The sequence below is a fragment of the Gallinula chloropus genome (assembly GCF_964237585.1).
Source record: "Gallinula chloropus genome assembly, chromosome: 3".
Classification (NCBI taxonomy): domain Eukaryota; kingdom Metazoa; phylum Chordata; class Aves; order Gruiformes; family Rallidae; genus Gallinula; species Gallinula chloropus.
This window is the reverse complement of record NC_140087.1, coordinates 85,942,742-85,959,709: the sequence shown is the minus strand read 5'-3', so window position 1 is coordinate 85,959,709 and position 16,968 is coordinate 85,942,742. Positions and strand designations below refer to the sequence as shown.

Genomic DNA, 16,968 nt, shown 5'->3' with positions numbered 1-16,968 from the left:
GGACTGCACGGAATCTTTTACTGGGGATTCTCAAAGAGCCAGAGGTGGAGACCTGTTGATGACTTCTTTTTGTCTATGAGACATGCAGTGAGCTAAGACTAAAACATCATGATTCAAAGTTGTCCATCAGAGGCCTTTTGTTCCAGAGGGCAGCACTTGATGCACCAACCCCCTTCCCTGCAGAACTGGATTTGCACAGCTAGTGCTGCACACAGAGCTGGTTTCCTCCTTTTTGCCAGGCTGGGTCAAACAGTACTAGCAAATAAAGTTTCCATCCACAATAACACATTTAATTTGCTATATGAACAATTTTGACAAGTATTTCAGAAAACTTGAAATAAGCAGTGTGCTCTGTGTCTCTGCCACAAATGCTGTATGAGACCCGATACTCTGCTGCACACCCTATTTTCCTCCCTTGAAGCAAATGTCTTCTCTAATCTAGGTCACTGAGTCACCCAGGCAGCTGCTCACTTGAGTTCTTAAAAGCTTCAAATATGACAATTCCAATTATTATACTCCAGCTGCTTTGGTGTAAACAAATGGATTCCAGCTAAACATACGGCAATGATTCAAAGAAAGGCTGCTTAAGATTCTTTTATTTGTTATAATGCCTCCTGGAAACACATGGTAAAACAGTATGGCATAAAGAGAACCATATAGCATATGATCTTCTTACTGTCCAAAAGGTCCCACTGAAAGCTGCCATGGAATACAGTAAAAGCTAACACCTTGCTTTGTCAGCCCCTGCTCTGTTTCAGGGTATTTTCCCCTTTCTGAATTGTGAAGACTGCTGGGGAGTCAAGAAGGAAAAACTTCTGGCAGGGAAGTTAAAACCTGGACCTTTGACCTCCAAAAAGACCACAGTTGTTATGTCCACCCCTACAGCAGCAGAGGGGCTCGTGCTGGTAAATGCCTAAACACTGCTGCAGTGAGCTTACAGCTATCTGAGTATCTTCAAGAACGCAGCCGAAGCCACGCTCCAGCTTGGAGTAACAGCAGGTAGTACTGTCCCTGCTCACTACAACAGACTCAGAAATACTTTAGCTGAAATGTAATTCAAGCCCTGCAAGATACCAGTGTGTGCTGGGAACCAAACATACGGAACTTAAGAGGTGTCTGAATGAACTGCATGAATGATGAGGAAAGCCCTCCTGGGAATCTAAGGATGCTATGTTGGAGACAGAGTTTCCAGCAACCAGGAATGCTTCCCCTAGGCCTTCCTGCCCTAGACAGTGCCTTGCCTACCTACACCCAGTCCTGGCCTCTATGGTAACACAAGGTCTCTAATTTAAAATAAATAAAGAAAGCAAGCTCACTTTAACACAGTGTTACACACACAGCAAAGATGACAGGAAGTAAATGGTAAGTTAAAACCTAATAATTGCATCCTTTCCATTTGCAAGGCAGCCCCAAATCACAAAAATACAGCATTTACACATATCTGATATCTTACACAGAAAGTGTTACTGAATTTACATGCTTTAGGAACACAGCCTAATGCTGCATTATTGGGGCACGAATACTGAAAACACTGGAATACGAAACAACCCATTTCTTAATTGCCAACTGACCCTCTTTGGGTTTATACCCCTAGATATGCCTGCAGACTCTCACTTTGTATGTATGTACATGCTCAAAAACAACCCCAAAGCAGAAGACAGATACTCCTTGCGTTGCTGATGCCTGCCTGTGCCTATAGGGTACGGGTAGTGACATGAGCTTGTTCTTCAGGAGTGCTCGGTTGCGTGCTGGTGTGAACCAAAACGGGGGGCTGCTGCTGGTCGCCGAAGCAGCACCACACCCAAGTCATACACAGCCCTGAAGTTCTTTGCACTAGACAAACAGCTTTGACCTTACCACAGGGGCCTGAAATGTACGTTCTGACATTTGTCTTCTCTGCACTAAGTAAGTACAGTTGATTGATGTACAACCTCCACATACATGGAGTTACAGATGTGCAGTGCTGAGCCCTCAAACTAGTGACTTACTGACTTGGAGAACCCTGTCGTTACAGCCACTGAACAGCTATCTATCTACCCTGAATTTTCTTTACTGTAATTTGACTTGCTGCTTCTCCTTTTCTACCCTTAGCAGCAGGTTTTCCACATCTTCCCTCCCCAGTCTCCTCGAGGAGCAGAGCAGCAGCCCTCAGGGCTCCGTGGTTCCCAAGGCTGCAGTTTTCAGGGTTGCTGATCAGTCTTTTCCCTCCCACCAGCCCACCTCCAAAAGGAAGGACCAAAAGCTCAGCACACCAAGTTACACACTGGGACTGCAGTAGGAATTGCTCTTATGCTATCTAGTGTCTTGCAGGCTCCATGCCAAGGTGTACTAACTCTGGCAGGGCATAAGAGGAGATGGAGAAGGCAATGGGCTCTTCAACATTCAGGCTGGTACCTGATAAGATGCCTGGTCAGCAGCTAGTCCTACCCCCAGGCAGTACTTGGGTGGCAGATCACTCCTGCTGAAGAAAGCCTCTCACATTGTCTTTTACAGGGTTTTTTTCGTATCTACCCCATAACAATTCAGCTAGAGCGCTCAGCCATCCTTACCTGCACAGCTGGAAGCATCTGCAAAGTAAACAGAGAGTAGTTTGAATGTGAGCATCACCAGAGAAAGCCTGGTCTGCTCCAGCCTTCCAATCACACAAAGCTTAAAGGGTTCTTAAAGATAGGGGAAGGAATGTTTTATGAATTGGAGGGAGAGGAGCTAGATGTTGGAAGAGGATCTTTCATGCCCTACTGAATGGAAAAGCGTAACCATGTACTAAAAAAAATACAAGTTCAATCTGTTCCCAGAGGAATCCCTGTAAGACAAGCCATAACCAACAGTTAAAAGTACTCAGGCATGTTCAACACAATCTGACTAAGCAGTGCATGGAACTTCTCAATGGCAATTGAGTTTGTTGAATACCTTCAATATTCCTACATTTTTTGTAAAAAATTGCATGTACCTTTTTCCTAAGGGAATCCAAGACACATGATATGACTGGGGGGTTGCTCAGTGCTAATTTACCTTTGGACAAGCAAGATTCCACATAAGATCAGAACGTAATTCAATTTAGGAGTGTCCCATCAATGAGTTTCTGGAATATTTTCCATACATAACTTTGAATGTCAAAATCCCACTTCTCTAAACTCCTAACCCGTCCTTCCAACAGCCGCCCGTCCCGCTGAGCCCACTGCCGCCCGGCACAGGGATAACCACCCCTTGTTTCTGCAGCTCACGTAGAACTTCCAACATCAAATCAAACTCCACTCGAAATTCCTCCAGCTCCCGGTTTTTCCGTTGCACCAGCCTTCGCCACTTGTCAGACTCCTGGGTTTGCCGTGCCTCGGTAACATGCTGTGCCAGCTGGGTTGCCTGCAAATTAGCAGCAGAGCAGCACTGTGACTCCCCCCTCACAAAGCAATGCTCAGTCCCAAAGCACAACACCCAACGTCACGTGGGAGCGATTGGTTCTGAGCAGCACAAACATCACTCCGATCGCCATAAACTCCTTTAAATATTTGCATTAACGACAGAAGGGAAGAATCCATTACTGACTAATAAGCCTCAGGAGAATTTAACTTACCCGCTCCAAAACAGCAATTAAAGAGTCTGATTATTTAAGACAAAGCTGAGTGTATGACACAAACCCCACTGTACTCAAAACAAACCTCTGGCACTGCCATTAAGCGTGCTAATTGAAAGAACGCTCTGCAAGAAAAACAAGCCAAATCAGAAGGACGTGTTCTGGGCTCCTACTGTACCTTTACAGAGACCACATTCTAACTCACTGCATTAGAAACTCTTGCAGGAACTAGCTTTCACAGCATAACTGGCATTCCAAATAACCCAATGACAGAGGGGGACTTCTAGAGGCCACGGGGTCCATCCAACCCTCTGCACAAGTTGCGAGGAAGTGACACACGTGAGTGGTGCCCAAGAAAGTCCCCCAGCAAGGCAGCCCTGACCAGCACTGCCTCGAGCAGGGGCCAAAGTTAAAACTATGGCTGCAGCAAAAAGGACTTCCCTCCCCCCCACCATATGGGCTAAACGAGCCCAGGCAAATACCACAGAATTAGAGCTGAACTGACAGACTGCTCCTGAGAAATAAAAGCAGGCAGACTCTGGTGTACCTTTCGGATTTCTTGCTCTCTTATGGCGTGTCTGGTCTCTATGTGCCTGATTTTCTTTTCCAGGCTCAAGAAATGTTTCATTTCCGGACTTTGGCTCTCCTTAGCCTCTCTCAGTTCTTCCAATAATTTTGCCACCTACAGTTGGGAGAGAATTGATGGGAATTGTTATCACTGCATTATGCAGTGTATCAAACAGATTCCTTCCAAAGTACATTGGCGTTCTTTAACCATTCCGTTCAAAAGATGCAGAAATGAAGACATAAAAGAGGAATCTTCTTCACTGAAAAATTTGAACAGGGGCTTGGATTAGCATCTTTGATTTGTTAAAAGTGGTCTGAGGACAAGGAACCACAGTCTTTTTGATGAACTAATCCTGTTCATAAGGTGTTAGGCAGTGATAATTCACAGACAATTTTTATAGTGCTAAACACACTAAAAATTAAGAGAACATAATGATTAGATGTTCTAACACAATCCCTTCTCACACCCTGGATTAAAGTAAGAGGAGACATGCTGTTAACAAACACGATTACAAACCTCCATTGGTCTAACAATTTCCAGGTCAAATCAACTCTAGCAAAGGCTTCGAACCAATTTCATCATCTTCCAGATATTTAGGTTGTTTCCACATGAAACTCCACTGGTTTCTTCTCATTCCTCACCTATTTTAAGTAACTTGGTATTTCTTCATTGATCATCCTTTGAACAGCCTTTTCCCATCCCTTTCATCATGTGCATAAAACTGAAGTAAAAGCTCTGAAGTCCTTACCCTTTATTATAACCCTCAGCTTCCCAACATACCTACGAACCACTAACCCTCTTCAAGCACTCAGCCATCCTCAGCTCTCTGCTGCTGAAATCCAAGGAGTCAGAAGCATTGTGTACTTCACAAAAGATGCTGTCCCTCTTGCTCAGGAGCGAGTCCAAGATTCCTTACTGCTATTTCCATTTTTTAGCATGGTTTTCTAAAAGAAGGCCAATGCTGTTATGTTTTTCCTGTCTGCTACTCCAGCAGCTTTGAATCTGCAAACCAATTGCAGCCACGTTTGGCAAGGAGCACAAGTCTTTTGTTTCAGAAGGTCTGTGCAAATGAATGCCTGCTGCTTGTCTGCCAGGCTGCCCCACTGAAGGGAAGGGCTGTCATGTGATCTCAAGTGCATAATCCAATCCAAGAAAAAAAACCCATGCAGGAATGAGGTTATGAAGGGAAAAAAGCCCCAGCAGAAAATGGGCTCCATGTATTTTGCCACCAACAGAACTATGTTCAATACAAAGCTGCCCTACAGGGAAGCTGTTATGCATGAGAAGTACATGGTTAATGACCACCACCCAGAACGGCCTTTCTGAGATGAGCAGTCAAAACCTTCCAGTGAGCCTCAGAAAAAAAGCTCCCCTTTTCTGAGGTACCACTGTTTTACAAAGAGGAGACTCAATCCTATTTGCAAACAGTAGTAGCTTTCCCTATCATGACCAATTCCCCTTGCAGGTTTGGTTGCTTTCATTTTTCAGCTCAACTTACGACACCACATAACACTTAAAATGTATTTTATAAGCAGTGCAGCAATCACACTGGAGGGCAAAAGCAAGGCTTGGCTTTGACATTTCCCTCTGCACAGCCTTACAACGTGGTCTGTAACAAAGGTACCTTGCTACACTGCCTTAAATGCCAGCACCTCCAACTCAGCCTGTACCCCGTGGGTCGGATAGAACGACCGCTCTTTTCACCATTGTGACCACCAATAATCTGTACAGCAAAGGGGCACAGAAGAAACAAATACATCAAATAACACTTGTCTCTCTACACTCTCACCCTGTTTTCCCAGCAGGTCACTGGAGCCAAACAAGCTTTGTACAAAAAGGTGCCATCTGCCATTTAGGTTTGTAATGCGAACCCGAAGCCCCAGCCTGTGTTCTGTAAATACAGAGCATGTGTAACAGGAGAGCTTTTCTCTCCCCACAAACCCCCCCTTTTCTAGGCCTCTCACCAGAGGCGAAACTTTGCACAGATAAACTAAATACTGAATGAGTTTAGTAAGATTAATTATATTAAGCATGTACTAAAAACATACTTATACTTCATTCATGTCTTCTAATTAAGGGCAGCAAACAAGATTAAATGTCTGGAGTTCTCAGTCCCTTACAGAACTGGAGAATTCCTTTTAATAACTACTGCAGGTTAATTACTTTATTATCAAAATGAAGTGAAAATTAGCAATGGAGATCACTGAGACGGTGAATTAAGCATAGGCACAGTGCTGAGAGAGGCTATAACCCTCTCCTCAACAGGAGGTGATACAAAGCAACAAAGAAGAGATTGGCAGCACTTCAGGAAGGACAAAAGCAAAGCCAGTAGTTCCAAAAAGCATTATGCTAATGACAGACAAGCAATTTTAAACAGTAATAACCCAAAAAATGAAAACATGAGCAAATGTAATTTTTAGATTGTATGTCATTAATAGCAATAGAAGATTAGGAGAAATTGAGAATTCCCCTCTCACAGACCAGTGAATTTCAGACTGTCATAACTAACCTTCTCAAGAGACCTCAGATTTCATAGATATCAAAAGAGAAAACCAAGAATGCAATTGCTGAAGTCAGATTTCTGGCAATGATGGAAGAAAAAAATGAAGGTTTTATCTGAACAAAGAATTTGAAAACAGTAACAAAATACTCTCTTTATAATGAACAAGTCCCTTGGTCTATTTACCACCCATCGACACGCTCAAAGAGGTGGCTATAAATTCTTGGATTAACCTGCTGATCAATTTTCATGCTGATGTCAGACATTTCTAACATTAAAAATAATTAAAATAAAAACATAAGGAGGTCAGAGATCCACCTTCTGTGCTGCATTGTTCTCTTGCTCACATGAGAAAAACATCCTGTGTTCGCAGGTGTCACTGATGTAGAAGCACCTGAGAAAGATCCTGTTTCTAAGATTTATTTTACTAGATGTTATTTGAGGCTTTACAAGGATGAAGGTGAAAACTCTTACTGGAACGAGGTACCCCCAATCCAAACGTAAACATACCTCCTTTTGCAGGAGTTTCTCTCGCGTCTGTGAAACTACAAGGGCTTCCTGATGTCTCTGCTGTCCACTGATTTGTTCTTGGAGATGTTTTATTAATACCTAGAAAAAGGTTAGGAGTAGTCATCATCAACACCACAAATGCAGTCGGTATTGTGGTGCTGCAGGGAGCAGTGATGCATCTATTAGTGACGCGACCTCTAACACGTGTGCAAACTGTTCCTGTTTGACAAGCCACATGGAGGACTGTAGATGGCACCTTGTACCCATGGAGTAACATGGAAACAAGTCTCGATCTTCAGGCTACTTTCTGCAGTTACAGAAAGTCCCGAGACAGTCTGAACGTGACAGCTCTTTGTACCTTCACACTGCACGTAAAACCTCCCAAAAAATTAACACAAACACCATCACAGGCCCAGGGCCTCGTGGGGCACTTCAACCACCCTGGGAGCTGCTGTAGGAACAACACAGCAAGGCAATCCAGGAGGTTCCTGGGCAGCACTGGTGAGGATTTCCTGACCCAAGCGAGAGAGGAGCCAGTGAGGAAAGGAGCTCTGCTGGATCTTGAACTCCCAAAAAAGGAAGGGTTTGCCTGGGATGTGATCACAACCCTGTGCTTCAGGAGAGCAGACTTGGGCCTCTCAAAGATCTGCCTGAAAGATAGGATGGTGTCCTAGGGAGGAAGAAGGGCCCAAGAAAGCTGGTTGACATTCAAGTGTCACCTCCTCCAACCTCAAGAGCAGTCCATCCCAATAAGCAAAAAAGTCAGACAAAAATGCCAGGAGGCCTGCATGGATGAACAAGGATCTCCTGGCAAAAACTCAAACATCAACAGGAAGCCTACAGACAGTGGGAACAAGGACAGGTAACCTGGGAGGAATGCACACACTGCCTGAGCTTGCAGAAATGTGGTTAGGAAAGTTCAAGTCCACCTGGAACTGAATCTGGCAAGACTGGCAAAGGCAACAAGGGCTTCTGTAAGTACCTAAGGAGCAAACAGAAGACCTGAGAAAACGTGGGTCTGCTCGTGAGTGAGCAGAGGCTTAGTGACCCAGGACATGGAAAATGCTGAGGTACTGAATGCCACCTTCACCTCAGTCTTTACTAATAAGACTGGCCTTCTGGAATCCAAGGCCCCAGAGACTAAAGGGCAGGTCTGGAAGAGGAAGATACACCCTTGTTGGAAGAGGATCTGGTCAGACAATACTTGCAAATTGGACATAAATAAGTCCATGGCCCAGCAGGATGCAACTATGTGGGCTCATGGCAAATGTCACTCCTGCCTTCAGTAAGGGCAAGGAGGAGAACACTGGTAACTACAGTCCAGTCAGCCTCACCTCCATCCTCGGGCAGGATGGCAATTAATCGTGGAACCCTGGCAGGCACACAAAGGACAAGAAGGTTATCAGGACTGGTAAGCATGGATTCACAAAGGGGAAGCTTGACCAACCTGATAACCCTCTTAGATGAGCTGACTGGCTTGGCAGGTGAAGGAGAGCAGTGGATATTGCCTACCTACATCTTAGCAGTAAGGCTTTCAGCACTGTCTCCTGTACAGCCCTCACAGAGGGCCTGATGAAGTATGGGTTGGGCAAGCAGCAAGGTGGACTGAAAACTGACTTAAATGGCTGGGCCAGAGGGTGGTGATGAATGCAATCAAGTCTAGTGGGAGGCCAGTAACTCAGGGGTGCTGTGTAGAATTGTCAATTCTGGGTCCAATCCTGTTCAATACCTTCATTAATGTTCTGGATGATGAGGCAGGGTGTACCCTCACCAAGTTTAATGATCATATAAACCTGGGAGGAGCAGCTGATATACCAGAGGGTTGTGCTGCCATCCAGAGGGACCTGAGAAGCTGGAGAAATGGGCTGACAGGGACTTAATGAACTTAAAGAAAGGGTAATGCAAAGTTCTGCTCCTGGGGAGGAACAACCCCAGGCACCAGGACATGCTGGGGCCAAACAGCTGACAAGCACCCCTGCAGAAAAAGACCTGGGTGTCCTGGTGCAGACACCAAGTTAAACAAAAAGCTAATGGTAACCTGGGCTGTGTTAGTATGAAAGTTGCCAGCTGGCTGAGGAAGGTGGTCCTTCCCCTCTAATCTAGTGGCTCTAGTGAAGCCACACCTGGAGTGCCATGTCCAGCTCTGGGGCTCCCAGTGCAAGACACAGAGTACTGGAGAGACCCTGCAAAGGGCCACTAAGATGATGATGAAGGGACAGGAGCATCTCTCATGAGGAAAGGCTGAAGGAGCTGGATCTGTTTAGCCTGGAGGAGAGAAGGTTCAGCAGGATCTCATCAATGTTTACAAATATTTGAAGAGAGGGTGCAAAGACAACAGAGCCAGGCTCTTCCCAGTGCAGAAGCAGCAAAGGGCACAGGCTGAAATACAGGGGGCTCTGCCTGACCGTAAGGAAAATGTCTTTACTGTGAGGGTGGCCAAGCATTATTTGGGTCTCTAACCCCATGAGATTGTTCAATCTCCTTTCGTGGAGATATTCAAAAGCCATCTGGACACAGTCCTGAGGACCTGACTCTAGGTGACTCTGCTTGAGCAGGAGGAGCTGGACAAGACGACCTCCAGAGGTCCCTCAATGTCAGCCATCCTCTGATTCTGCAAATGCAGTGGCACAGGCCCATTTTTAAAACACGAGATCCTAATTCAAAGAAAGAGAAAGTTTATAATAATCTAGAAAGAAATAACTTTAACACTATATGTAATGAATCTATTTACTGCATCTTACCTCTTGTGTTGAAATTCTGCTGTTTAGTTCAGCTACTTTAGAAGTAGAATGCTCCTTTGCATGCTGGCAAAGGATCGTCTCCACTTCCCTCTGATGGGAAGCTTTCAGGGACGCGATGTATTCCGCTGTGTCTTCCTGTATCCTGAAGAGAGTGAGTGGAAAAGAAGATGTAACAAAGCAGATACAGACAGTTCTTCAGAAACGCAGCAAAGTTTCTCACTTGAAAACATAAAATATCAAAAACATGAAAGGCAGCACACAACTTAAATTTCACACCCAAACCTGGCAAGAGAGCACTGCCCTTACTTCGTCTGCCCCGGGGGATGACAGGGTGTGAAGCCTTCAATGTTGGGCATGTGCCTCATTTACCTACAGACAGCTACAATACAGAAAACTCACCCAATCACCTTTTTTGGCTCCTCTTACCAAAAACACCCCAAAAACCTGAGAGAGGAAGTGGATGCTTTTAAATCATAATTCAGCCATCCTATTTCAGGTTTCTGTGTCAGTACAGAATGTGTTGCCATCTAAATATGCCAATTTCCTCTACTTTGTCTATGAAGGGATTTGAGTGAGACCAGGTGAAGTATGAAGTTTCTACAGTTGGTCAAGTAGACCCCACTGAAAGCATACCCCAGTCTGAAGGGAAGTACGGGTTGCAAATATTAACACTATACAACACAAAGCATCTAAGGTTCCACAAGTTATACTGAGATCTTTTTACTAAAAGCCATGATGAATTGTAGCATTAATAACGAGGATTAATATAGGTTTGTCTGTATAATGGGTCATGACAGTGCACTGCTCTTAAAAACCCAAAACAACCACTAAAAATGAAATTTACAGAGAACATTGGCCAAGCATAAGTAGCTTCACAAATGGCTGACATGTTAATGTGTCACATCAATCCTATATCAGCCAACACTTTAATAAGAAACACATTTGAGCATTTACCTTCGCATGTTATTTTCAGAATAAGCCAGTGTTGCTTGTGACTTCACCCTCTGCTCGTTCATTTCTAGAGACAACCTTTCTAGCTCCTCTTTCAACTGTGCATTTTCTTGCAGAACTTCTGAGAGATTAGAATCAGAAAAGGAATGTGGCTGGTATACTTTGTCATCCTTGGAAAGGCTTGGAAAGATTTCCCTGTTGTTGGCATTCCTTTTATCTGTTGCTGAGGTATTCTTTTTCAAGCCCACTGTAGAGTTTTCCTTATTGTCGGTTTTATTTCTCAAATTATTATCAGACAACATGACCATCCTTTCTTTTTGAAGTTTCTCTACAGTTTTTGTAAGGTCTTGTATTTCTCTGTTTTTGGTGACCAGTTCTTCATTTAGTTTTAATAGTCTGTCTTTTGTATTACCCTGTTTCATTTGAGAGTCCGTGGATTCTGAATCTTTATTATTCTTTTTACTTCTGAGTTTTAATTGGGAATTTTGACTTTTAAGGTTTTCAATTTCTGTCTGGAGATTTTTAACAGTGATCTGATGGGTCTTCTTTAGATTCTGAAGCTCCTCTTCAAGTTCTGTAGAACTGTTTTTATCACCATTCAGTTTTGGTGATTCCCTCATAAATTTGTAAGCCAGTAGTTGCTCAAGCTCCACAAGTCTCTGCTCATACTGTATCTGCAGGACAGGGGTGGGAGGAGGAAAAGAAAAAGCAGGTTCCTTCACTGTACTTTTATTATTTGCTCTTCTTACTGTTCTTTAAAGCTAGTGCACATCTGAAGCAATATGCCACAAATCAGTATTACTAACAACACTAGGCAATCAGTTCAGAAATTAGTGAGTTAAAAAACTACAGGAGGCAAACTTGAGTCTGCTGTAAAACAGAGTCACCCAAAATCTTCACTACAAAATAATTCTTTACTCACAATAAATTCTGAAGAAACAATTTCATTTTTATGTAATTAAATTCTCTTCAGCTGTTACCAACTTGGACTGGCAAAGAACATCTTATTTTAATACAGCAAGGAGTCTTTTTTTAAAATAAGCCACCCCTGCCATTAGGTCATTGCCGTATGTCAGTTTCGAAATTTTATTTCATTTTTCTAAAAAGCCTTAGAATTTTAGCAGGACATATTTTATTTATTTCTTTATTAAGTACAGAAGTCTGAATTCAGAAAGAGACAATCTTTCTCCCTAGAAAGCTGAGGAAAGCCTAGCCTGGATAGCCTCTGAGGAAAGCATGGTGAGTTATTCACAGGGACAAAAAGGAGAACCAAGTGGCCAGTGCTCTCACTTCCTGCTCATGAAGCAGCTGTGCAGTTCCCCTTCTCCTTGAAGTAAAATGCCAGAATTCCACGCTTCCTAACACAAGTCTTTAGACCTGAGAATCTTTAATGTTCCCAGGCGCCCCCCACAGAAACACGCAGGCAGCAGCCCTTTGCAACCACAGCCTTCGTGCAGGAAGGAACTAGGTGCTCAGCTACTCCAGCACACAGGATGAAATCCACTTATCCCAGCTGTAAGAATTAATTGTTATGCCTCAATAACGTGTCCTCCCAGTTTAAATACTACTCTAGCGATTTCAATGCTCTTTTTATCTTAGGTGCCCAAAGCTACTGAAATTCTGGTTATAAATTGAGTATGTTTTTCCCTTGAAGGTGGTCACTCTGCCTTCAGTTTTCACCACTACTCCGTGTTAACTTTGTGACTGTTATTGTGGAGTAAACTACTCCACATGCCTGCAACTTTTACCTTTACTTTTTGAAATTGTTGTTCCATGGCACGGAGACTGGTTTTAGCTTCATCATCTTTACCTTCAAGTTCCGTTTCTAACTTTTTTATTCTTCTCTCCAAAAAATCAACTGTCTTCGTTTTAGCTGACAGATCATCAGTTTTCTCAGCAGCGGCAGCAGCGTAAATCAAAGCAGGCAAAGAATTCGGATACCTTCTCTTTAGTATTCCTTCCATTTCTCTGATCTATCAAACAGAAAATTAAGTCAGAAGACAAAATGAATGAAGTTCTGTTGAAAAGTGAACTGAAATAGGTGACAGAATGGTAACAAATGTCATCCACTTGAGCCGGGTACATTGAGAATTTTTTACATTGTTTATGTTATTATTTATGGAAAAGCATGACTTTGACATAATCTTAAAATACTGCTTTGGTCTTTAGATTGTTTTACATCAAACAAACCTTTTACTTACTTTCTTGGCACTAAAGTTATATATGGCTCCTAATGCCATTAAAAGTATTTCCTTTTCTTCTGGACTTACATGCACATTCTCCTTTTCCAACTGTTACAGATATTTCATACCAGTATTGAAATTCTACTCACAAAACCAGATTATATGCCTTTTTGCATTTTTTTTAGAGTCTTCAATAAAATAAAACTGATACTTTACAGTCAAGACTTCTTTTATCTATGTATAAAAGAAGTCTTGACTCTGCAGTATTCTAACGTGGATCTTCATGCTAGAATACTGCAGAGGATCTCTCCCATCTGTCCCATGTCTCTACCAAACACAGCTGCCATCTCCTAAATTTCAGAAAGGCCCTCTCCCACCTGGCCTTTCCTCAGTAGAAACACTGATTTTAACGTCCCCAGTTCCCCAATTTTTATGAATCTTGTAGAAATCTAATAGAATTTAAACCCCCACTGCTGAATCAACTTGGCTGAAACTGGTCACAATGTTAAGGGGCTACTCAACATAGACAAAAGGAGCCTAGGAAGATACACAGTAAGCTTGGTGTGCTTTTGCACTCTTGTCCCCCAAGAAGCTCTAAACAGTATTTTTATGTTAAAAGGATTTTAAAAGGGGTATTTTTAGCTTATTAGAAAGTAGTAGTAGAAAAGCCCTTTGTACATAAATAGTTGTGGCTTTTTGTGTTGAACATTCTGCAACACAATTTACTTTATCACAGGGCTTCATTTGATGCTTTGTCCTTCTGAAAGTGCTGGTAAGTGTTGTAAGAGACCTTGTCTGAAATAAAGGTTAAGCAAAACATAGTTCTATCACTGCATACCTGTCGCTCGAGATCCTGAATCCTTTTAGCATCTGCTGCTCTGTCTCGCAGACGTTTCTTCTGTTGCGCACACTGATCTCCAGCTTCAGCTCTGAGTTTCTTGACCTACCCAATTTATGAGAAAATAAACTGAAATAGATATTCAGAAACGTTGTCATGGAGCACAAAAGCACCTCACACAGAGTATAGTGTAAGCATTCTGCCACTTAAAACCTGGTAATAGTAATTTCTGTACTAACTGTTCCTTCAGGTACCTAAACGAAGTTGCAGCTTATTCAAGCCACTTAAGATCAAAGGAGCTGAAATTGGCTACAGAAATCTAGAAAAGAACTTAAATTCTGAGACATTCTTGTCTTCAGACCAGTAAATCTGCTTCTTTCTGCAGCCTTGGTTAATAACCTGTAATATAAAGTGCTATAGTGCATTACATGAATTCATGGTGAGTTAAGAAAACAGTCTGTGATTTGCAAGGCTGTGCGATATAGAAACAGCCAAAAAACAACATTATGTTCTGCCTAGATAAATGCTGGCTCTGAGGATCAAGGCAAGTAATGGGATTCTCCTGCATTCCCATAAAGACTGGCCATGAAGACTCAAAGCTTTACACCAGTCCATCCTGGAGAAAATGGAAATGAAAATATTTTCCTTCAAAGCAATATGTTAATCAAAGTTTGATATGATACTGTTTAAGGGATCTCCTTCCCTGGCCGCTTCTCCAGAAGCACCTGCTTTCATCTGTGACGTCTCTAATAAAATACCATGGAAAACATTCCAAGATCAATTATATTTTAGCACTGGTGAAATTATTTATTTCTGTGACTCCTGGGTCAGATCTACTTAGAAGTAGTCATTGGAAATCTCAGAACTAGACAAGATTAGTTTTGCTTGATTTGTATTTCAACTGTTTTGGCTTTTTCCTCCCTGTTACAGCAGCCAGAGACTTTTTCTAAGAAAAAATTTATAACTGGTATTTCAGAGAAAAAAACAAAAAAGGCGTTCTCTATGCTAGCATGGAATAAAAAGGAGGAAAAGAGAATGACAAGAGGGATGTCTCAACTTGTTAATGTAACAATGTACTTCCTTTTCGTAGTCAAGAAATTTGCAGGCTTTAAGGAAACACGTTCCTTCTGTTTCCAGGAGCACCATCCAGACATCCAATAGACATAAAACTGGGGTTTAAGACTTCTGCATTTGCAACTCTCACAGTATGCAGTAATATCAATTCTGCATCTAAAGATTCCACATTTGATTTAAAGGTGGTCAAGAGTTTACTTTTTTTTCTTGGAAAAAAATGGATTATTATGAAGGACAGAATTACATTGCACTCATCACCAGAAAAGAAAGAATGTTAAGTTCCAACTTCTTAGATAAAGGTAGATATTCTCACCTCCAGCTTTAGTTTCTCAATTTCTTCTTTTGCATCTTTAAGATGGGCTGCATCTTTATCCAGAAGATCTTGGTTTTCTGCATACCACTGAAGTCTTTTTTTTAAACTAGTAATTTCCTGTTTGTATGAGTCTTCCATAATTTTAAATTCATAGGACTTTTCACCTACATGAATAACACAGCCTTAGGTTTTTTTATTAGTAATTATGTATAGAATAATTAGTCAACACTATCCTTCTTAGCACATCTCATACATTCACTCTATTTTACAATCCTGCTATGACAGCGAAGTTCTAACACCAGACCCTAATTAGGATTTTAAATGCAACAGTATTTGGAAAAAAAACCATTTTTCTCTTGTACACAGTACTAGGCAAAGTTTACCACTGAAAGTATTTAAAACAGAATCCCAGGGCTCTACTCTTGATCAGGCTCTAGTGAAGTTTTTCAGTAACAACATGGATGACAATATGGAACATATGCTTAGATATGTATTGACCACCCTTCTCACACTTAGGGATTGAGCATTTTGAGACGAGACACAGGGTTAAATATTACAACTCTGGTATTGGAAGAAGAGAATCTGATTTCTGGCCCTCTCTCATTAATTAAACTAAAGTCAAACTGAAAGAGTTCTGATAGAAATAAGTTACATTTAAAAAAATGTAACTCTAAATAGGAGATTAAGATGTGCCACAGTCAATCCTTTCTTATGAACAGAGCGGTCATATAAATAGAATTGTCTGTTTTCCATGCCCAGTGGAAGATGGACAAGAAATAAAACTTAATAGGCAACAACGAAGAGTTTGACTGGACACAAGGAAAGTCTTTCTAATAGAGTGCCAAAGGTACTGTGGCATGTCCTTTGCCATATGCTTTTATTACAAATTTAGACAATATTTGGAAATGGTCTAGATGCATTTGGCTAATATTTTAGTCAGAAACAAGTTTGAGTAACACATTTATTTAGAGAAACACAGAGTAGGTAAAATTATTCAACAAAATGAAGGTGCTTTACCTGATGTGGATGCAAACTGCACTTTTGCTAAATCTCTCTCCTTCTTTGCTTGTCCCAAGTCTACCTCAAGAGCTTGCTTATCTTGTTTGAGGCGTCTTATCTCTTCTTGTAATTTAGTTTCTTCCTTCTATGTTTTTGAGAAAACAGTAAGAAAAGAAAAACTAAACATACAAAAAACCCAAACAGGCTTTTACACCATAAAATGATTAAATCACAACAGTTGTGTGTATTTCTGTGGTGTGAGCAAAGGCATACATCTCTGTGTTATCTGTGTGCCTGACCATGTCAGTGTTGTCTGTGAGTTTCTCTCCACCTTTGGACCTTGTGTTCAGTCTCTTAAGAGGCTGGACCTAAGGTCAGGGAAGTGTAGCAGCAGGACCTATGAGGCTGGAACCAAGGCAGTCCCTGGAGTCTTTAAAGTCAGTTCTACCAGACCAGGAAGGCCTTTGTTGGTCTTGAAGCTCACTGGATCCAGATCCTCTTATCACCTACCTACCTAGGTGTTGGGTTTTTTGTTTTGTGGGTTTTTAATTCTGTTTAAACAAAAACCCCAAAACCACAGAAGGAGCAGCTTGTAATTCAGAGTCCAGCTATCAGATAAAGTATGTTCCAACACAGTTCCCCCCCACTTGCACACAGAGCAAAGGATGATCCTGAAAATCTTTAATTTTAACATGAAGCTTATTAAACACCCTCCTTCAA

The 16,968-nt window shown here is 42.0% G+C and overlaps 1 protein-coding gene across 1 annotated transcript in view; it reads right to left on the bottom strand.

Moving 5' to 3' along the window:
* Positions 1-3,129: 3,129 nt before the first annotated feature.
* CEP162 (centrosomal protein 162) overlaps positions 3,130-16,968 on the bottom strand; it is a gene marked incomplete at both ends in the record, with an annotated part of 39,803 nt that continues 25,964 nt past the window's right edge. Inside the window, 9 exons of the mRNA XM_084261148.1 lie at positions 3,130-3,360; positions 4,119-4,253; positions 7,150-7,248; positions 9,891-10,032; positions 10,845-11,515; positions 12,590-12,814; positions 13,863-13,967; positions 15,250-15,413; positions 16,267-16,393. Coding sequence (XP_084117274.1) covers positions 3,130-3,360; positions 4,119-4,253; positions 7,150-7,248; positions 9,891-10,032; positions 10,845-11,515; positions 12,590-12,814; positions 13,863-13,967; positions 15,250-15,413; positions 16,267-16,393 — 1,899 coding nt within the window. The remainder of the gene's footprint in view (positions 3,361-4,118; positions 4,254-7,149; positions 7,249-9,890; positions 10,033-10,844; positions 11,516-12,589; positions 12,815-13,862; positions 13,968-15,249; positions 15,414-16,266; positions 16,394-16,968) is intronic.